This window comes from Mustela erminea, chromosome 18, assembly GCF_009829155.1.
Source record: "Mustela erminea isolate mMusErm1 chromosome 18, mMusErm1.Pri, whole genome shotgun sequence".
In the NCBI taxonomy this organism is placed as follows: domain Eukaryota; kingdom Metazoa; phylum Chordata; class Mammalia; order Carnivora; family Mustelidae; genus Mustela; species Mustela erminea.
Genome location: NC_045631.1, coordinates 57,588,696 through 57,611,625, shown reverse-complemented (window position 1 = coordinate 57,611,625; position 22,930 = coordinate 57,588,696). Strand labels below are relative to the sequence as shown.

The following is a 22,930-nucleotide window of genomic DNA, read 5'->3' as shown; positions in this document are numbered from 1 at the left end:
TCCAGCCTTCTGAAAGCACTGCCAGCTCGGAGCACCTCAGAGGCTCTTGCCTCCGCTTTCCATAAAATCCCAATGTGGACTCACTTTTTTAATGTTACTGGTATACTGTTTCATTGCAATTTTTTCCACTGTACTTTCAAAACCAAAGAAAGATTTAATATCTAAACTTGCAGACTGTTCAAAACAAGTCCAATCTTCATTTTCCGGGTGAACCTGTAGATAAATAAGAGACAGTCCCATGAGAGACAGTCCCATGAGAGATAGTCCCATGAGAGACAGTCCCATGAGAGACAGTCCCGTTAACTATGCTGACAACTGACAAGGTCATCTGCTCTTCAATCAACTGGCAAACAAAAGAAAACATTTTATTTGACCAATAATGTTATTATCATGAAAGCACTAGATGGAAAAATGTACAGAAAGGTTCAAAATCATGAAAAGACTTAAATAATATTTCTAAAATACTCTAAAAAAATTCTTAAAATGACTGTTCAAAGGAAAGCTTCAGGGGCGCCTGGGTGGCTCAGTGGATTAAAGCCTCTGCCTTTGGCGCAGGTCATGATCCCAGGGTCCTGGGATCGAGCCCCGCATTGAGCTCTCTGCTCGGCAGGGAGCCAGCTTCCGCCCACCCCCACCCCCACCCCTTGTGATCTGTCAAATAAATAAATAAAATCTTAAAAAAAAAAAAAAAAAAAAGAGAGCTTCCTTTTCATTCTTGGTTCACCCGCCACCGTATTTACTGAGCAGTGTTCTCCATCATAAACAAATCAAAGATCCCGGCCTTATGAAGCTGACGGTCTGGAGGGGGAATGGCAATTAGCCGTAAACGTACGAGGTAAGAAATTCTGTCATTGTTGGAAGACAAGCGCCAAGGGAGAAAGGAACAGTGGTGGAGCAGGCTAAAAGGACCGGGGTGGGTGTTGGGTTGGGGGGTGCGCAGGGAGGCAGCAGAATTAAACAGGGTGTTCAGACTGGCTTCATCCAGAAGGGCAGACGGAGCACAGACTGAAGGGGGGGCGCGTGTCAAGCAGAGACGGGGGCAGAGTGCTCCCAGCAGAGGGCGCGCTTGCAGCAAAGGTCCTTAGGGAAGCACGCCAAGGAGATGGGAGCCCCAAGACTGTGCGTAGGCTTGTGCACAAGGCAGGCAAGATGGTAGATGTGTGATTAAAAGAAAATGCAAGGCCTTATAAGCCACTGGAAGGCCCCTGGGCTCCTCCTCTGAGGGAAATTCAGTAACACTGTACAAAGTATGCCATGATCTGAAATACGTTAAAAGGATGATTCCACGCTACAGATATGCTGTAGGAAGGTATGAGAGAAACAGACAGACCCTATTAGATCTTCTAATAATCTGGTAACAGAAGCTATTGAAGACCGGGCGGCAGATAAAAGCCCTCAGCCTCACCCTAGAGGAGTGCATTACAGGTGCCCTCCCCAGAGTCCGCATTCCGCCACTTTGCTTTTCTGAAAGATCTACATATTTACCTAGTTCTGATAACCAAAAGAAATCCAAAGAGGATTTCCGCTTTTAGGAAAAAGGGCAAAAAGCAAAAACAGCATTCACTGTTTGCTTTGCAAAAGCTACTAGAGAGCAGCTCACACCCCAAGCCCAAGCCGTGAGACGGTCGCCAAGGTCGCTCCTGGAGAGCCACACTCGGCATCCCAGCATCAGGACCCCGGAGCCTAGAGCCGAGTCTCTGAGCATCTGGGCTTTATCTGCATTTACTTAGTGCATTTGTTAGCAAGATGTGTCCTAAGGTCTCAGAAAACCTTAAAGAGGTTATTTTTTTTTGAGTCTAGGAACGCTAACAAATTTTTCCATACAAACTCATGGTGATTTGCTGTTTCGCTCTGCCCCATTTCGGCGTACGTTCACAGGAACACTCTACTTTCAGAAAGCGGAGGAAAACTAGCTCGGGCCCTTCCGCATATACTTCTAGAGTGTCAGAGTGGCGCCCGAGGGAAAGGGACACATTAAGGTAACATTTAAAGACAAATCAAGGCAAGGGGCGCCTGGGTGGCTCAGTGGGTTAAAGCCTCTGCCTTCAGCGCGGGTCATGATCCCAGGGTCCTGGGATCGAGCCCCGCATCGGGCTCTCTGCTCAGCAGGGAGACTGCTTCCTCCTCTCTCTCTCTCTGCCTGCCTCTCTGCCTACTTGTGATCTCTCTCTCTGTGAAATAAATAAAATCTTTAAAAAAAAAAAAAAAAAAGACAAATCAAGGCATCACCAGGCTCCCTTAACTGCTACGGTAACGTAGTCCATTCTGCAATAAACCACACCCGCCACCTTGCTGATCCCACCAATGAAAAATGAGGGACCACAGCTGCTGCGGAGCCACCCTCCGAGACAAGGCAGCGGATGGCGGTGACAAGTGGGGGCCAAGCAACCCTCTACCCAGAGTGCGGCGGCCGCATGCGTGTCTGTCCCTGAAGGCCAGTTACTCACGGTGTAGCAGCAGTGCTCATTGATGATGACCCGATTAGAAAATGTTTCATTGTGAGCCTCAATGTGCAAAGTTCGTTCCCGAGAATTCAGTGAGTTTTTCTGGACAAAATAAACATAATCAACTCCCGCAATCTTTAGAAAACAAAATGAAGAGAAAAAGGGCTTATTAATAACACCAAATGCAACACGGGCTTTGAATATAAGTTCCTCTAGTTTGGGGATGGCCTAAGGTGTCCCCACAGGCACCTTTTTAAGCAGCCTCGGTGCGTCTATGTCCAGCTTACAGCGCCGTTCTATAACGTGAATAGCCCCATCTTCACTCTTGAACTCATTCACAGTGTCACTGTCCACAAACATCGGGATCAAAGGACATGTAGGAAACCTCCTTTCATAGGCCTGTAAAAGAATTTTTTAAAAAAGAAACTGAACAGAGACGCAACACTGATATTCTCCCTGGGAAAAAAAGCATCTCTTAATACATGTCAACATGTTACACCAGAGCCATCTTCCTTTTTACATTATAAACTTCTGTTCAAAAAAAAAAAGACATTCTATGTTCATGGATTGGGAGACTCAACACAGTAAAGATGTCAACTCTCCCCATATGGATATAGAGGTTTAACATAATTCCTACAAAATCCCGGAAAGGCTTATTATTTTTTAAGTTACAGACAAGATTATTTTAAAACCGTTAAGGAAAAGCAGAAAAACTGAAATAGCTATAACGATAGAAGACTATATTGGGAGGAGTCACTTTACATGATATGGTATTAGCGCCAACTACACAGCTACAGTGATCCAGGCTCTTGGCACTGGCAGAGGGATAGACCCAGAGATCGATGGACAGAGCAGAGAGCCGTAAACCAACATACAAATATGCCCAACTGATTTTTGACAAAGGTGCAAAAGCAATTCAATCGAAGAAGTATAGCCTTTATTCCCAACAAATATTACTGGAAAAATTGCACACCGATAGGCAAGAAAAAAAAATGGACCTCGGGACTAAAAGTGGACCTAAACCACATACATGCCTTATATAAAAATTAAGTCAAAATGGATCAAGGACTTAAGCATTTTGTAACCTTCTTGAAATGACACCACCATAAGGGCACCTGGGGGGCTCAGTCAGTTGAGTGTCCGGCTCTTAGTTTCAGTTCAGCTCCTGATCTCAGGGTCATGGGATAGAGCCCCATGGTGGGTTCCACACTTAGCACTGAGTCTGCTTGAGATTCTCTCTCTCTCTCCCCCTCTGCCTCTCCTCCCATAAAATAAATTAAATAAACTCTTAAAAAAAGAAAGAAATGACACCACTGGAGGAATGGAGAACAGATGAGTGGTTGCTGTGGGGTAAGGGCAGGGGGTGGGGTGTGACCAGAACAGGATAACAAAGAAAGCTGCTTGGAAACTGTTCTGTATCTTCACTGCATCAACATCAAGCCCTGGTTCCCATGATGTACCAGAGTTTCCTAAAATGCTGCCGGTGGGGGAAAATGGTTGAAGAGCATACAGCATCTCTCCGTCTTATTCCGTATGAATAATGTATTATCAATATATCGTGAATCTTCAATTATCACAAAATAAAAAACTTATTTAAGAAAGAAAAGAAAGTTTTACTTGTTATATAATTCATCCAAGCTTTCAGAACATGCACTCAGGCACCTGAGTTTGCCGTGTGTGTGTGTGTGTGTGTGTGTGTGTGTTTATTCATCTGTGAAGGTATCTTCGCTGAAGACCTTGCTACATTCACACTAAAACCTAAGCCACCCAGCATCTCACAGGGGTGTGTGAGCGGGAAACCACTGGACTCAGGATGACAAGTGCGGGGCTGTAACAAGGAGAATAAAAAAGAAGCCCAGGGCCAGGGCATCACTCCCAGCAGGTGGCCTAAAAATGTGGGGGAGGAGAGGCTGACTTCCCACCTCAATCACAACCAAGCACAGACTTAAGAACTGTACGGTGTTAAAAAGATGAATGAAAATCTGAAGGCAACGCAGACTGCTCTGATCTCCCTTGGACTAGGCGCGAGTGGTCTGGGGCATCAGCAAACTAACGAGAGTGCTGTTTCTGCAGAAGTTTCCTGATGGGCCCCATGAAGACGCCTGATGTGTGAACAGAAGTAATACTCTGATCACACCTTTGCTAAAACCCCGTAAAGCACCAGAGCCACCCGCTTACCCTCCTCCAGCTGGTTTTCACTAGTCCTGCTGCAGGTGACCCGCAAGCCCTGTACACCTCTCCTCCCCCTCCGTAACACCGCAGGGTAACAGCAGCCGAAACCTTTGGGCTGTGCTGCCGCCATCTCTGTATTTACCAGATCCCACGCTAGCGAATGTGGGAGGGAGGAGAAATGGAAGCAGACGGTTCAGGAAAGAGAGTCAGGGTAACGTAAAAGCATGTCCTAAGAATAAGCAAATGCATGAAAGGCTTCAGGAGAAAGAGAATACCCTCAAGCTTTGGAGAGTTCGTGGTCTGGGAAGCGCTGACACTGGTCTGTTCATAATCAGCAAGGAGGGGAGAGATTTCCAGGAAAGAGAACCCAGGAGCGCACCTCAAGGGAATGTCGGGATGCAAAGAGGCACCTAAAGCTGGCGTGGGTGGGGAGGTGGGGGGGGGAGACGGTGGGCTGCAGTGACACTGTGACAAGGCAGGTCTCTACTGGGACTGACCACACGGCCAGGCCCTGGGGGTGCAGTGCTGGTCACCCTGGAGCTGACCGCCTCTGCACGGGATAGAGAAGGAAGGAACTGGACCATGTGATGAGAGTCGCCGTCTCAGAAAATTAATGACAGTCTTGCGTAGGGCATTCTGGAAGGGAGGCCAAATTTATGTGGCCACCAGTTGTATTTGGTTTTTTGAATGTTTTTACTTTGAGAGTCAGAAACATTCTCCGTATTTATCTGCTTCCCTCCTCCACTCAAATACGTTCTGAATCCCACTACTACTCTAGTCTTGATAAATCACACAGTATTTGTCTCTTAATGCATTTTAAATAAACAACATTTAAGAAGTTTATCCAAGTGCTCAGATAACACCACAGAAAAGTCTCAAGGAGGCCCTAAAATTTGTTAAAGCACTACAGACATGAATTCTAGAAAAAAATTTGTTATCATTTGTTCTACAGCCACTGAAAACCATCTAAACCAACTTCCAAACTGTAATGCATCAAACAAACAAACAAACAAACAAATAAATCTGACTTTGTACACTGCAACACCCTGACATACTGAAAACCCAAGAACACTAGGGCTTCAAACACAACAATTCTCTTTAACCCACTGAGCCACCCAGGAGCCCCAAAACAATTCTCTTTAGGTTACATAAAGGAAAAGCAAGCACTCGCCAAGAAACGGCATAAGCTAGGGTCTCTCCTACCCAAAGGCCTATTAGATCACTTTCCAAATACCCACAACAGCTTTTAAACTCCTGAAAGAGAGTGGCCGGCGCAGGGCATTTCCCACGCAGCCTGGCCCATGATTCAAAACACAGTACAAACGCTGCGTTCCAGGTAAAGCCATCCGGCCGCGGAGATGCCTGTGCACAGACGCTCACGCGCATCTTAGGCGGCAGCCCTGCAAGCACCGGCCAGAAGCACCCACCTCCCTCCCTCCACGCGCTCCTGCTCGCTCATCTGCCCCTCGTCTGCCCCGGTCACCCTGCCCCAGACCCGTTCCTCAGCCACAGAGCAGACACCAAATGCCATTTCTCTTGGCATTGCCTAAAACGACGTCACTGTTGGATAAACGTTCTTTGACTTATGGAATAAAAACTTACTAAATAAACCAACGAATCCAGCTTTTTGTTTCTGTGCTCACCTAACCTGGGCCCATCTTTCAAGAGATATATATAAGATTAAGGAATTCTGCATACCATTGGCACAGAAAACCCTAACTTTCTAGAAGCCTGCAGAAAGCCTTAAGTCTCTGAAATTGCTTACAGATCCCAGATTCCAGGTTTCCAGTACCAATTGAAACCTACTAAGCTGCTACAACCTCTGAAAAATAGCAGCACTCCAATTTAATTACAAACATTAATACATGTTCTAGGGCGCCTGGGTTAAGCCGCTGCCTTCAGCTCAGGTCATGATCTCGGGGTCCTGGGATTGAGTCCCGCATCGGGCTCTCTGCTCAGCAGGGAGTCTGCTTCCCTCTCTCTCTCTGCCTGCCTCTCCGGCTACTTGTGATTTCTCTCTGTCAAATAAATAAATAAAATCTTTAAAAAAAAAAAAATACATGTTCTAGTTTTAGCCACAGAAGGGCCTAGAAGCAATGACATCTCAGCAGCCACGAGAAACATGGCATCTAGATCGTGGTTTCTAAATACCACCCCTACCACGGAGGAACGCACACACCGTGAAGTGGCCGATGACAGGTCTGGAGGAAGGCAAGGTCAAGGTGAATCTGCAGAACTTATCAGAAATCAAGGATGTGCTCGGTGACCGATGGAGACAGGAGAAAAGGACACAAAACCAACCTGCAGGGGTTCCCCTCCCTCAACCCTGGGGTCATTTGAGCACCAGAAAGAGAAAAGACAGTGAAGCTTTATAAGCCTCAGAGTAATACTCAAGAAAAATGGGCAGGGGAGGAAATCATGCGGGAAATTGTCACCTAATAACCACCAGAGCGAACGACACAACTGGAGAATCCCGGCTGTGCAAGCACCAATCCTCGGTCACGGGTGCAGACAAGGACCCTCAAATGGCACTGCTGGGGGTGGCTGTCAGATGGGGCATCGCAGTCTCACACGATTGTCCCGATCGTCCCGCAGTCTCACTCGCAAGGGGACAAAGGGGCCTTTATGCAGAGAGATCGAGCAGACGCCACCTGGACCGAACAGTTCAACTCAGGACCCACAAGCTGACGGGCCAGGCAGGGAGCATGCACAGCAGGCGTGGTCCTCACAACGAAATGGTGAGCCTGGAGCTCATCGCGAGGAACCAACCAGACGGGGCCAGGCAATAGAACACTGCGCAGAACCACCAGCCTGCACTCTTAAATGGAAAAAAAAATTAAATGAAAAATGCTAATGTTTGAAAGATGAACAAAAGAAAAGCAGAGAATGATCTAGAATAAAGGGAACTAAAGAGACAAGACCACTGAACACACTGGCTCTTTGATTAGAATAAAATAGCTGTACAGACCACTTAAGGAAATGTGACCACGCATCACACATGAAACAGTATCACTCTGTCGCTGTTAAACCTCTCCGTGTAATGATGGCGACTGTCAGGCAGAAGTTCTCTTCTTAGGCAATACGTGCATTAGCATTTAGGTCAACAGTGTTACCATATACACAACTTGACTTTCAGATGGTTCTGCAAACATATGCTGTGTGTTCGTCTGTATGTGAGTGTGTGTGTGTAAGAAAGCAAGCAAATGTGCTAACTGATCTAAGTGGAAATGTATACAGGTATTCACTATACTTCCTCAAGTTTAAAAATGGAAATTTCTCGAAAGGAAAAGTTGGGAAAAATGTTAACAGGAGAAGGCACCTTGGGGGGGCCATGTGGAAACCAGCAATGCTTCTGTACATAACTGACTGAGGACGATAACCGTCATACCTGAGACGTGGAACTGCACAAACCTGAGGTTTGCTCAGGCCCCGGCCCAAGAGCGGCCGGGTGTGCAGCCCACCAGGGACCCGTACCCAGGGTCCGTACGGGGGCCCCCTGCCCAGCCCTGCCACCAGAGCTCTGAGGCCCAGAGAGCTCCAGCTTCTGGCTGTTTAAGAGAAGACAGCAGTGGGAATTTCTGTGTGAAGCTTCCCTATTTTTAAAACCTTGTTTGGGCCAATGAGCCCAAGCAAACAGGCTGGCAAGTCTTCTCTCGGCGCTCAGAAGTCTCTCCGGGAGAACCGAGCGAGAACCCAGGCTTCCACTCGCACTGGGTTCAGATGACCGCCCGAGGGGAGCTGCAGGGATTTCCAAAAGTCTTCTCTCTTGAGACTGTCCGCCGTATCAAGTCACTTCCTCGCACTCAGCATTTATCAAACACAAAAATCAAGAAAGGCTGAACAGGATTAACTCTTCCAGAGGGAACTTCTCCAGAGAGAGAGAGAAATGTTCTTCGCTATCTCTTAAAAAGGAAAAGTTGCTTTTGCCAGAGAACTGTACCATCATTCGCTCAAGCTTTTCGTTTAACACAGCAATTGTCTCACTAACAAAACAAACCCAGGGCCCGGCCCATTCGCCCCTGGAGAAACGCAGCCTTCTGGGTGCCTCAGCTGCCTCCCACCTTCCTACACCCACTCTTCCTCTTGTAAAAGGGATTTCTGAGCCTGTAACTCGGGAGCCTGGCAACAGTACTTTCAGTTTTTAACCAACCTTTGGATGCAATTTGGAGATGTGAGAAGCTTGTACTGTGCTGAAGAAAACCATATTTTAGTGAAGACATTTCAACTTGAGAATTAATAAGCTTAACAGCACATTCTGCCAGGAAAACCCATTTAAAAGAAATTCCATTTAAAGAATCTAGCCTTAAATTGAACTACGTCCGTACACAATCTAGCCAACAAATTAAGCCAGCTGCTGTCCGTGTAACGACTTGGATATTCTACGGCACTGGACACGACCATCAAACTCACTTAGACACATACCTGGTTCTACCCCAGGAAGAATCCATAAGGGAAAAAAACCTAAATAAACATGGCTGAAGTGTGTGTCAGAAGTCACTAGGGCTCAAGGAAGCAAATATAAAAGCAAAGTGACCCAGGTCCCTCGGAGTTGGGATTCCACACTTCACAGACTGTGGGAGGGGCAGGGACAGGGACAGGCAGGGCCCACCATCGAAGCACCGCGTTACGACCCCAGCAAACACAACAGCGCAGGACACGGGGATGGGGCTGCTTGAGAGACGAGACAGGAACACACATCCTGTAGACAGCAGTGGGAGAGAAGACAGGGAGGAGGTGACAAGTGTCAAGGAACTGTACTGGCGCCACGCTGCCTGAGAGAGCCCGGGGGAAGGGCTCCGGGCCCGGTGGTGAAAGGCCTGCCCCACGTGCACCTGCAGAGTGGAGCAAAGCCGCGGGGCAGCCTTACAGACCTGCTTACAGAAGGGAGGTTTCCCAGAAGCGGGCCGGGCCCAGGCCCAGGCCCAGGAGGACCCTCCGAGAAGCGCTCCAAGCCCTAGGTCTGGTGCTGAAACTCAAAAGCATACCAACAGCTCGGCGAACTATAGATACGGAAAGTGTCCACTGCCCGGGAACCTGGGGCCTGACCCTGTCTCCTCACAAGCCAGAGCTCAGGTGGGGGCTCCGCTACCTCCACGACTGCTTCTGTTTCGTCCACAGAAGGGGTTCCGAGTTACGGGCTACTTGGAAATGCACGTGTTCATACTTAACAGGATATTTACAAACGTACATTTTTGAAAGGGTGAGCCCTTTTAAAGAAAAGCTGTGATCCTGGTTGGCTACGTTATACTTTATTCATCCAAATTCATTTTTGATTTTTCAAAGGAGCCCAAGGGCATGAGCAAGTGCACGAGGGTTGCACAGAGCGGACAACCGGGGGAAGGAAGCGCTGCGTTTACAGCCAAATCCTTGTCCTCAACCACCGTTTTCAGTGAGAGCCACGTGTCCAGCCACGGCAGACTGGAACACCGACCGGGAACCTCAAACGAGAACACACCATGGCTCCACTAAAGCTAAAAAGAAATCTGTAAAAATCTGGTCAATCCCAAGCCATCTCCCTCTGAGATCAAACACATTTGAAGTTTAAATTATGGATTTCATCTGAGAAAACCTCAAATCCCATGGTTCTGATCACACCTTCTTTCCAGGGACCATTTAGTGTGGAGAAGGCGTGACTTCAGCCTCCAGGGCTGTGAGTTCTAAGGATGAGGAGGGCAGGGAGATGAAAGCCCCAGTAATCAGGCGAAAGCACTTGGATTCTCTCCCAGGGCCTCCCCGTTGGAGTAGGAGTGCGCTGCACTGCGGAAGGCACAGCTACAGCAAAGAACAGATGGCAGGCGCGCCGCTCACACGCCAGGCGCCGACACGCTCCCAAGTGCAAACAGTGGAGACCGTTTCCACCAGAAGCACCTTCTTTTTGCCATGCCTCTCTCCAACACGCGCCCTCACCGCCACCACACCGTGACGGAAACCAGCCGTATTACTGTGAAAACACACATGCCATGCGGCGCTCCGGAGAGGTGCGCAAATCCTGGGAGGGCGTGTGCGCGTCACCGGCGCCCTCGCGCACACCTCCACTCTTGGGCTCCAAGAGTTCTCCGCAGGAAACGGTATTGTGAAAGGACAGAAGAATTTCAGAATTTCTTTAAAAATCCATGTATTTTCAGTTAGAAAACAGCACATGGACGCAGGGCATGGAGCCACTGAGCGCACCAGGCCTCCAGCAGGGAGCAGTCACTGCGCAGTGCCCATCCGTGTCCCCTGCCCGCAGCCCGCACCGGGCTCTGCTACACCTGCCCTTTCACTGGCCTTCAGACGACCAGCAGTGACAGCAGCGGCACAGTTCTCCGCGGCCTGGCCAAGAACTGCGTGGTAAAAATTACCCACAATATTAAAAAGACTTCTCACGTAGGAAGTTTCATTCCAGAGAAGTCATTAATCTTATTTAACCATACTATGATCATTTTAAATAGCGTCAAAAAACCACACAATGGTAGGGTATTTTCTGTCCTCTTAAAGTATCTGGGGCCAGGGAGACCCAACCGGAGCTTAACGCCACTCCAAGAGACAGTGCTCTTTCTCACAGACCTGAACAAAAGGTGGCATGGGAGGGCCCTCACCCCAGGTGCCTGGCAAAGGAGGAGTAACACGAATTAGCACTGCAGGAAGTTCTGCCCATTTTAAGATTTTCTACCATAAATTTTCCTAACACTTTGGGTCCTAGAAATAAACGCTAGCACATGATCCCCCCCCCAAAAAAAATTTAGTGAGGAAAGGACCAAGGAGCAGGAACAACCCCAGCAAGAGCTGGGCACCCCCAAGTGCCCCTGCCCTGCCCCGCCCCACAAAGGCCAGTGAGCCCCAGGCTGGATTTTATCCTGCACACACAGCACTAAGGATCCCACTAACCAGCTGTTCCTGGTTCACAGCAGAGAAATGACTAGAAGTCACTATTACACAACAGGCAGCAGAAGTCCCAGGACTTCTCAGCATCTGAACCATTGCTCTAAGAACAAAACAAGCAGGAAGACAAAGAATTATCCTTAGAAGAAAAGTAATCATGTAAATCTATTAAAAACTTAGCATGTTTGGGGCACCTGGCTGGCTCAGTCGGTAGAGCATGTGACTCTTGATCTCAGGGTCACGAGTACAAGTTCCATGCTCAATGTAGAGCTTACTTAATTTAAAAAAAAAAAAAAAAATGAGAGGGGCGCCTGGGTGGCTTAGTCAGTTAAGTGTCTGCCTTCGGCTCGGGTCATGATCTCAGGGTCCTGGGACCGAGCCCCGGATCGGGCTCCCTGCTCAGTGGGCAGTCTGCTTCTCCCTGTGCCTCTGTCCCTCCCCCAGCTCACGAACACGTGCGCATGTGCTCTCTCTCTCAGAGAAACAGATAAAATCTTAAAAAAAAAAAAATAGCATGTTTACATTTGGCTAAAGCAAAGTCATCAACTCATAACAGCAGGATAGTTTCAGGTGTTCCTGGTTAAAGACAAACATCAAACCATTTCTTCTCTCCATGAGGTGTGCAGCCAATCGTACAGCGGAAGTCTTGATTTAGTAAGGTCTTCTAAAATCCTCTATCTTAACAGTATTCGTAAAGTATTCCTTTTAAGAATTTCCAAGTAAGGCTACCTGGAACTTTTAATAATGCAATTTAACAGACTGACACGGAGCTCTCGAGCTTTCAAACCCAAACTCCAAGTACAATCTAGCGGTCCAGCCTGCTTGATTAACTGCGCCTTCTGCTTTCTGGCCTGGATGAGAAAGCTGGGGCCCGCCCGCGTTCAACTGTGTCCGGTTCCTGCAAAGCACTCAAGACTGACATCTCCCACAATAGCCCGGGGTGATTTCAGTTTGTTTGCTGTCTTAAAGATCACCACTGATGCCATTTCTGATTCTTGGTCCTTAGGCTTGGCCACAGGGAGCTCGACGTCAGAGGTTTTCCCAAACTTCCCTTCACAGCATCCTTAAAATCGCAGTAACTTCTCCACGGTGCCCCAAAGCCAAACGAAATACCATTTATTATAAGGGCCAAACAACTTAAAAAGCATGTGCGTCCTAAGAACTCAGTAACCATCTGAAACAATAACACATTTAAGTTGAGGGAAAACGTGTTTTTGCTTCCTTCCTAAATACCCAGGATTACCTGGGAGCCTGTGTACTTGGGTCCTATGGAGGCTTGGAATCACAGTGGACACTCGTTCTCGGATTTCCTGCTGCTCACTGTTCTCAGGTGGCAATGGCTTTTTAGCACAGCAGCCAGCGAAAACCCGGCTCCACAAAGATCATCACACCATTAAAAGAAATTCAAGGGGCACCTGCGTGGCTCAGTGGGTTAAAGCCTCTGCCTTCGGCTCAGGTCATGATCCCAGGGTCCTGGGATCAAGCCCTGCATCGGGCTCTCTGCTCAGCAGGGAGCCTGCTTCCCTCTCTCTCTCTGCCTGCCTCTCTGACTACTTGTGATCTCTCTCTGTCAAATAAATAAATAAAATCTTTAAAAAAAAAAAAAAATTTTTAAAAATCTTAAAAAAAATTAAAAATTCAAAGGTGCCCGGGAGCCTCAGTCAGTTGGGTAGCTGCCTTCAGTTCAGAGCGTGATCCCTGGGATCGAGTCCCAGGTTGGGCTCCCTGCTCAGCGGGGAGTCTGCTTCTCCCTCTCCTTCTTGTCCCCCCCTCCAAATGTGCATGTGCACTCTCTCTCTCAAATAAATAAAATCTTAAAAAAGAAAAAAAATGCAGTGTGATCTAATCTTAAAATGTGAGCCACCGTGGGCTGGAAGCTTGCACAGTGTCCAAGAAATGATGACTATCCCCGTGTTTCCTCCAAAATTAAAAATATCTTACAGCCCTGTGGTGCTCTGGGGGCCTCAGAACAGTGAGAGAACCGTGGCTCCCAGTGCTCCGAACTGTACCCATCCGCTCACAGATTCTTCTGCCTGTGTAAAGAGGCGGCATTCAAAATCTAAACAAATGAGCTCCATCCAATTCATCATCCTCCACTGTCAAACTTTCTATCAAAAACAAAGGGCCAGTGTTTCTAGTAAGTTTCCAGTGTCTGCATAGAGACCTTTAAAAATCGGAGAGAGGGGCAAGAAAGCTTTTCCGGTAAGTGAAGGGCCAGATAACAAATATTTCCAGCTTCACAGGCCAGACAGGCTCCGTCGAGAACACGGCGCCGCCACCAACACAGGAACGAATGAGCACAGCTGTGCACCGATGAGACTTGACTTACAGACACCAAGAAATGAACTTCATGCACTTTTTACATGTGAGGAAACGTTATTCTTTGGGATTTTCCCTAACCATTAAAAAATGTAAAAAACTGGGGCGCCTGGGTGGCTCAGTGGGTTAAGCCACTGCCTTCGGCTCAGGTCATGATCTCAGGGTCCTGGGATCGAGTCCCGCATCGGGCTCTCTGCTCAGCAGGGAGCCTGCTTCCTCCTCTCTCTCTCTGCCTGCCTCTCTTCCTACCTGTGATCTCTCTCTGTCAAATAAATAAATAAAATCTTTAAAAAAAAAAAAAAAAAAAAAAAAAAATGTAAAAAACTATTTTCCCGGGCACCTGGGTGGCTCAGTGGGTTAGGCCGCTGCCTTCAGCTCGGGTCATGATCTCAGGGTCCTGGGATCGAGTCCCACATCGGGTTCTCTGCTCAGCAGGGAGCCTGCTTCCTCCTCTCTCTCTCTGCCTGCCTCTCTGCCTACTTGTGATCTCTCTCTGTCAAATAAATAAATAAAATCTTTTAAAAAAAAATAAAATATAAATAAATAAATAAATAAATAAATAAAAATAATTAAAAAAAAACTATTTTCCCGAACCATTAAAAAATGTAAAAACTATTTTTTAGCTTTCTAGTTTAGAAAATAGGCAGCAGGACATCGTCTGCCCACTCCTGATCAGAGATTGTAACAGGTTCCAGTTAATTATTTTCTCACAAAAATTCAAGAGCTATTTAAAATGCCAATCAGTCAAAACCGTGAAGGACAAAAAAACTTTAAATAAAACAGGAAGAACTGTAAAGCCAATAGATTACCACTTACCATATCTGTATTTATATTCATCTAAACCGTTCTCCATTTGATGACAGAATTCCAACAAATACTCATCTAACTTAAATACACAAATTTGACTACATACATTTCACCCAAAAAACAAGTGGGGAGCAGGGGGGAAGAGGGAATGAATTTGAATAGCAAGGAAAACACCCACCATTCCAATCACTGAACAGAGGACTCCAGAACCATCCCAGGAACCAGCAGCCCTAACCACACGTGGCTATGTTCCTCGGGACACCTGGGTGGCTCAGTCGGTTAAGTACTTGCCTTGGGCTCAGGTCATGATCTCAGGGTCCTGGGATCGAGCCCCACATGGGGCTCCCTGCTCAGTGAGGATCTGCTTTTCCCGGTCCCTCTGCCCCTCCCCACTGCTAATGTGTGCTGATAAATAAAATAAAATCTTAAAAAAAAACACACAGTTCCTCAGTCTCAAAAGCCACATTTAAAGTTTAAGAAGTTGCTCTGCTATTCTTGGCTGACTTTCAATGCATAACTGAATCCTGTAACAAACGTTTTGACATGACTATTCCACCCCTTTGGCCTAGTTAAAGTCCTGAGAATGTCCGCAGGGCTGTGCGGCAGATGCCCCAAATCCCAAGTCTTATGATAAATTTCTTCTCTCCACAAAACCCAGAGAGTCACTCATACTTATTGATAAGCTAATTATATTAGCCTGAGTTCCAAATCTGTTTTATTAATTAGGCTTTGTTATTTAAAGCCTTTTGTCCAGGTGCAGACTAGAAGGCTGTAACCCTATTTAACAACCTCTGGCAGCAGAGGGAATTTCTTAGAAAACAGGCAACCTCTGAACCCACACACTGATCACAAAGGTAACTTAACATCAGTTAATTCCTTCAAGGACAGCCTATTGGGGCGGCTCAAAGCTCTCTTCAACCCCTCTGAGGCTGCCCCCCCCTCAGCCCCCCCAATCTTGCTCTACTCTCCCCCCAGCTTGATCCCTGGTATTCCTTCCCTCTCTAGGTCCCAAGAGTCTTAGACCTAGTTTTGTTTTCTGCCTAGAATGTGACTTTAGTAACTGCTTCTCTTTTTTCCTTTTGCGGACACCCTAAAAAGTATCCCTTTTATTTTCTAGTTCATAAACATTAACCCAGAGTTTTAAGATAAATTATAGGAAAAATAAAAAATAAATAAATTACAGGTTTTACTCTTGATTCTAACAGATCCAAAAAACTCAGAAAAGCCCTACAGAATTAAAAAGTGTTCTTTTTTTTAAATGCCAATGTTTTCGGCTGCAATATATAAAAATAAACAAATTGTGCTATGCCCACCCAATGAAACACTTTTCAGCAATACAATGTAACGAACTATTTATTTATGCACGCATGAATGAACCCAAAATAATTATGGTGAATCAAAGAAAACAGACCAAAAAAGTACATGTGAATCTATTTCTGTAAAATTCTAGGAAATGCAAAGCAATTTATACTAACAGAAAGTAAATCAGTGGTTGCCTGGCCGTAGGAAAAAGGAGAAATTACAAAGGAACAAAGAACTTCTGGGGTGATGGACATATTAATTATCTTAATTAAGTGATGGTTTCAAAGGTATATATACATGACAAAACTTATCCAACTGTACATCTTTAAAATGCACAGTTCAGTATTCATCATTTTTACCTCAGTAAAGCTAAAAAAATAAAAATAAAAACATAAGTATATATAGGTTTAATTGACAGGCCAACTTAGGGAAGCATTTTCTAGCAGTGCCCAGGATTTCCTGATAAAGGAACCCGATTCCATCAGCCAGCACCGAGCAGGCGCAGGTCAAGGGCATCTGAAAGGGAAGCAGCGTGGAAGGCTTTGTTCGTATTTGTCAAACACTGGAAGCAGACACGATGTCCCATAAACGGTGGATAAACAGACTGGGCACATCCACACGATGGACTATTATTTAGCAATAAAGAAAGATCAGCTATCAACCCACAGAAATACATGGAAGAAACTCCAACGACTATTGCTTAATGAAACAGCCGCGTCCCCTAGGATTCCAACCACATGACACTCTAGTAAAGGACAAGGAAGGCCACAGCCAAAAGCTCAGTGGCTCCCAGGTACTGGAGCCGAGAAGGGAGAGCGGAGTGCGTGGAGCACAGAGGCTTTTTTGGGCAGTGAAACTGCTCCGTCCGATACTGTAATGTGGACACGTGACATTCTACACGTGTCCACACCCACAGAATGTACAACACAGACAGGGAATCCTAATGTAAATTACAGACTTCAGTTAATAATAATGTATTACTATCGGTTCATCAATCAAAACAAACACACCATACAGGATGTCAATAATGGGGGAAGGGGCGCCAGAATGGCTTCGTGGGTTAAGGGTCAGACTCTTGATTTCAGCTCAGGTCCTGATCTCAGAGCTGTGAGATCAAGCCCAGCGCTGGACTCCACGTTCAAGGCTTGGGATTCTGTCTCTCCCTCTGTCATATCTCCTGCTCACGTGAGCATGTGCGCCCGCCCTCTCTCTCAAATAAATAAATGGGAAATTATAAAGGGGTATATAGAAACTTGGTAGTATCTGCTCAGTTCTCTGTAAACCTTAAACTATTCTTTCTTTTTTTTTTTTTAAAGATTTTATTTATTTATTTATTTGACAGAGAGAAATCACAAGTAGTCGGAGGCAGGCAGAGAGAGAGGGAAGCAGGCTCCCCGCTGAGCAGAGAGCCCGATGCGGGACTCGATCCCAGGACCCTGAGATCATGACCTGAGCCGAAGGCAGCGGTTTAACCCACTGAGCCACCCAGGCGCCCCAAACCTTAAACTATTCTTAAAAAAAAAAAAAATCATACCTATTAAATATGAAGAAAAGGAGCAAACACCTATTAACTGTGCTCTAAGAAAACAAAAAAGACGAATTTCTTTTCAGAAGAACCTGGAGAAATTCACAGAAAACACTCTCTCCCTTCCCGAGGGCAGGTGCTGAGGGGGCACGGACAGAAGGCAAAGACCTGCGCGAAGACCACACACCATGGGGGAAATGAGCTTGAGAACAGACTCCCAAACCCCGGCCTGCGTATGCACCATAAAAGGTTACCGAGATTAATGCGTTCACTAGACAGGATCTTTCTATGAAATGTTTCTCTCTATTCTGAAATGAGGAAACGGGAGCCCAAGAGGAGCAAATGTTCCCGGATTTGAACCCAGGTCCGCCCCACTCCTGACGCAGATGGCCTTTCTGTCTCAGAGCACAGACCCTGGGAAGAGAGACTGGATTCAAATCCCAGCTCTGCCCCCAGCCGGAAGATGGCCTTGGGAGGTTACTAAATGTCCTCGTCTTCTCTACTGCACAGAACTGTGGCCGGCGAGCCCCGCAAAGAGGCAGAGAGTGACAAACCACGGGGAAGGACTCGGCCGCCCTACAGTCGCAAGCAACAAACCCGGCGATGCACACAGAGAGGAAGGACACCTTTCTAACACGAAATTTGTTGACATTTACCTTTTCTATCATACTTCGAAAATGCACCCCTCAAAAAAATCCATGTGTTCACCAGACTAAAATGATAAATATGTCCCCAGTGGCCCTAGAAACACAAGATGCAAATCTCATGAGGCTCTGGTGGAAACCAACTGTGTCAAGTTTATAAATAGCCAACATTAAAAAAAAAACAAAAAAAACTCTTGGTATAAATACTATCATACATGTCTCCCACTTTCTATAAGGAAAAGAAAAGTCAAACAGAAGCTAAACAGAAATAATCTTTATTTCATTTAGACATTGCAGATAAAATACTCCCTCTGTAATATGAAATAAATGTAAGACATAAATGGGTTTAGCTAGTTAAACCACCAATTAATTAGCTAAATATACAACATTCAGTTACTGGGAGCAGAAAACACGGCGCTGAAGGTAAACATAACCGGAGCCGGGAAGAGACTTTTGTAAAATGCACGGGGGCTGGCGGGGGCCAGGTAACAAGATGTTCCCTGAAAAGGTTTCGGTTACAGGCAGCCCTGAATCCGGCCTGCTGTCAACGGTATTAACGTTTTCCACAGAATGAGGAAATACAATATACCCGGAAGGGAAAGGACGCATATTGGGAAACTAATTGCCCAGCTCCTGCGGCCAGAATAAATGTAAACATTGCCCTGCTGTTCCCCCGGGGTGAGGGAGAGCCATCCCCGACCCCTGCCCCACTGTCCCCAGACGAAGTCTTCCCTGGGGCATCTCGCACAACCGCTGACCAAAGACAGGAGGCCACACCTGTGCTTATGGACTCAGACGGACTGTTCTGTTTTATTTATTTTTTATTTATTTTTCAAATGGTCTACTTCAAACTCAGAGCACCAGCAACTTCCGACCCACCCCGCAGCCCGGCCACGTCAATTACCGAGTGTCTGACTCCGCGACTCCCCAGGGTCCTTTCCCTCCACTCCGCCAGCTCGTCCCCCCAGGACTGCGGCACAAACCAGGGAGCCCCAGCAAGAACCAGCGCAGAGCTTTGGCTCCGGAGTCAACAGACCTTGATTTGAACGCCACTGGTGCCCACCCACGAGCAAGAGGCTTCTGTTAAAGAGAAAAGCTGGGGAGACAGGGCACTGGGGAGAGAAGTTTTCCTGCCCAGCAGGGAACTGGGTCAGACAAAGATCAAAGGGAGAACCCAGAGGAGAAAGGAAGAGGAATTTTTTTTTTTTTAAAGATTTTATTTATTTATTCGACAGAGAGAGATCACAAGTAGGCAGAGAGGCAGGCAGAGAGAGAGAGGAGGAAGCAGGCTCCCTGCTGAGCAGAGAGCCCGATGCGGGACTCGATCCCAGGACCCTGAGATCATGACCTGAGCCGAAGGCAGCGGCTTAACCCACTGAGCCACCCAGGCACCCAGGAAGAGGAATTTTAAAGCAAAGGCCATACGCCCCGGCCCTGTCCAGAAGCAGGAAAGGCAAGGGTGGGGCGTGGGCGGCTGGCTGGTGGGATCCAGGTTGGTCTGGAGGTGAGCCAGCACCAGCCGGGCCACCCCTACATGCTGGCGAGTGGCCCCACAGTCACTGGGCCAGGCAGCCCGGTCAAAGACTACCAAAGGAGGAACAAATTCAACCTCAGTCTTCTCCTCTGTACAATGGAATCAGAGAACACCTACTCCAAAAAATATACCCTTCCAGTTGTAAGTCAGTCAGTTGGTGGTGCGTGCGACTGCTGACCTCAGGGCCAGGAGTTAAAGTCCCACGGTGGACCTAGAGCTTACTTAAAAAGGGGGGGGAGCACCCAGGTGGCTCAGTCAGTCATTCGGTTAAGCGTCCAGGTCAGGTTCTCAGGTCCATGAGATCAAGCCCTGAACTGGGCTCCACGTTCAGTGGGGAGTCTGCCTGGGATTTTCTCTCTCTCTCTTTCTCTCTACCGACCCCACCACCCCCATTCACCAGCACCTGGTTTCTCTCTCTCTAGAAAATAAATAGATAAATAAATAGCTCTTTAAAAAGAAAAAAAACCTGGTAATTCCTGGGGATGTAATGCACAGCACAGCGATTATAATTAATAATACTGTACTGCATATTTGAAAGCTACTAAGAGTACATCTTAAATGTTATCACCAGAAAAAAATGTGTAACCATGTGAGGTGATGGATATTAAATTAACTTATTGTAATGATCATTTCACAAATATGTACATATATCAAAGCACTGCAGTTCACCTTAAACTAATACAATGTTGAATGTCAATTATATCCAAAGAAAGCTGGTGGGGGCCCTACCCAAAGAGTAAGTGTAAGCAGTAAATGAGATACTGGCGGCATCCTCCATTTCTTCTGGGTCTAACTTAGATCTGTGGAATTAACACAGTGTATACATTATTTTTTAAGATTTTATTTTTAAGTAATCTCTGAACGCAGCGCAGCGTGGGGCTTAAACTTACAACCCTGAGATCAAGAATCACATGTCCTTCCAACTGAACCGGTCAGATGCCCCAAAAGTTTAAAACTTTTAAAGTTAAAAATACGATACAGTTGTATTTGAGGACCATTTACAAAACAATAAAAAATTCCTTTCATGAAAAACAAACATGACTTTAAGAACCACGAACATATAAAAGGACCCCCACACACCTTTCCACAGTAAGGTGACACTGTCACAGTGTGTACACGATGTAAATTTCCACGGCTCTAAGTCAGACCGAGGTCGCGACCATCCCTCTTTTGCACTCTCGGCCGCGCCGATCAAACTAAAGGACAGTCAAACGCACAAACTACCACTACGGGCTCAGTTCACTGCACAGAAGGGCCACACACAGGGGCCAACAAGCCATCCGCTGAACCCCCGCCCCGCCTCGGGCTATTTTCAGCCTTACGCTGGGTTTTGAACAAACCCAACTTAAGGGGCCGGCTGCCATGGATTCACGCCAAGTGCAGCAAAATCGAACTCCAGTTAAGTGCGTACCAAGCCTGAATAACGTATGGGCGCCTTTTGAGAGAGAAAAGGTTTTTGGACCTCTGGTGTTGACCAGTTATTTTTATTATTATGTTACTTAAACATGTACAAACTAGGTAAAAGCTCATACAATTATAAAGCCCACGACATACGTTTACTAGGAAGGACGATCACTTGTTGGAGCCGACGTCTCCTTCAGCGCAGACACGAACTGATGGCCGGACACGGCGCGTTCAGACCTGCGGGCCCGCCGGGAGGGGCTGCACGTCCACCCACCATGCCCGCTGCTTTCTTTAGTTAAATCTTTATTTGTACAGCTCCCTGTCTGCAAGGTACCTTAGCCTACACTTGGCTCAAACACATCTACGTATTAATTCCACCGCAATTCTTTTCGCATTTGCTTTCGACCGTTAAAACAGTATTACTGGGGGCACCTGGGTGGCTCAGTGGGTTGAGCCTCTGCCTTCAGCCCAGGTCATGATCCCAGGGTTCTGGGATCAAGCCCCGCGTGGGGCTCTCTGCTCAGCGGGGAGCCTGCTTCCTCCTCTCTCTCTGCCTGCCTCTCCGCCTACTTGTGATCTCTGTCAAATAAATAAATAAAATCTTAAAAAAAAAAAAAAACAGTATTATTGGGCACCCCCAAATAACCCTAGCAGGAAACCACGTTCTGTCCAATAGCACTTAGCTATGTCAGGCACCCAGGTGATCTTGGACTTTTTTTTGACCATCAAAATAAAAAGCTTATTAGCCAATCCCTGTTAGAAAATTAAAGGACACGACAATGGACCCTTGAACACAAGTCTGAACCATGCAGGTCCACAAATACAAAGATTTTTTTCAATAAATAAGGTACAGTAAAGTAAATGTATTTTTTATGACTTTCTTAACATTTTTTCTTTACCTCATTTGATTGTAGGAATATGGTATATGACAGACACAAAATCTACATTAGTCAAGTGCTTATGTGACTATAAGGCTCCAGCCAATAGCGGGCTATTACTGGTTAAGTTTCTGGACTAGCAAAAGTTATATGCAGGTACGCCTGGGTGGCTCAGTGGCTGAGCATGTGCCTTTGGCTCAGGTCGTGATCCCAGTGTCCTAGGACGGAGCCCCGCCTCAGGCTCCCTGCTCGGCGGGAAGCGTGCGTCTCCCACTCCCCGTTTGTCTTCCCTCTCTCATTGTGTCTCTCTCTCTGTCAAATAAATAAATAAATAAAATCTTTTTTAAAAAAAAGTTATATGCAGGGGCGCCTGGGTGGCTCAGTGGGTTAAAGCCTCTGCCTTCGGCTCAGGTCATGATCCCAGGTGGGATCGAGCCCCACATCGGGCTCTCTGCTCAGCGGGGAGCCTGCTTCCTCCTCTCTCTCTTTCTCTCTGCCTGCCTCTCTGCCTACTTGTGATTTCTGTCAAATAAATAAATAAAATCTTAAAAAAAAAAAAAGTTATATGCAGATTTCTGGGGCGCCTGGGTGGCTCAGTCAGTTAAACAGCTGCCTTCAGCTCAGGTCATGATCTCAGGGTCCTGGATCAAGCCCCATGTCCGGCTCCCTGCTCAACTAGGAGACTGCTTCTCTCTCTCCTTCCGCCTGCTGCTCTGCCTGGTGGTGCTCTCTCTCTCTGTGTCAAACATATAAATCTTTAAAAAAAAGTTATAAGCAGATTTTTAACTGCACTGGTGGGAGAGGAGGGTCCAGGCCCCTAACCCCTGTGTTCAAGGGTCAACTGTGGATAGAAAAAAACCAGGGTAGGCACATCTTTTAAGTAGATCTTTATACTTAAGATAACCGCCGTCAATAAATCTTGAAGGTCGAATGTTTCACAGGCCACAATTACTAAAGCCCCAGGCAAATAAGAGTGTCTGGAGTGCTATGAAAGGTTTCTCTTCTCTCAGGTTTCATGTGCAATCACATGACTGAGCCAG

General features: G+C 46.7%; 1 protein-coding gene across 7 annotated transcripts in view; it reads right to left on the bottom strand.

Moving 5' to 3' along the window:
- Nucleotides 1–22,930, bottom strand: part of SEC14L1 (SEC14 like lipid binding 1) — a 75,291-nt gene that overhangs the window by 36,523 nt on the left and 15,838 nt on the right. For 5 of the 7 annotated variants that reach the window (XM_032320118.1, XM_032320121.1, XM_032320119.1 and 2 more), the window contains 3 exons: nucleotides 2,694–2,843; nucleotides 2,448–2,579; nucleotides 85–213 (listed from right to left, as the gene is read on the bottom strand). In XM_032320118.1, the coding sequence (XP_032176009.1) occupies nucleotides 85–213; nucleotides 2,448–2,579; nucleotides 2,694–2,843 (411 nt within the window). Of the gene's footprint in view, nucleotides 1–84; nucleotides 226–270; nucleotides 417–2,447; nucleotides 2,580–2,693; nucleotides 2,844–22,930 lie in introns of those variants that run through there. The other 2 variants (XM_032320122.1, XM_032320123.1) reach the window with 2 other exon arrangements.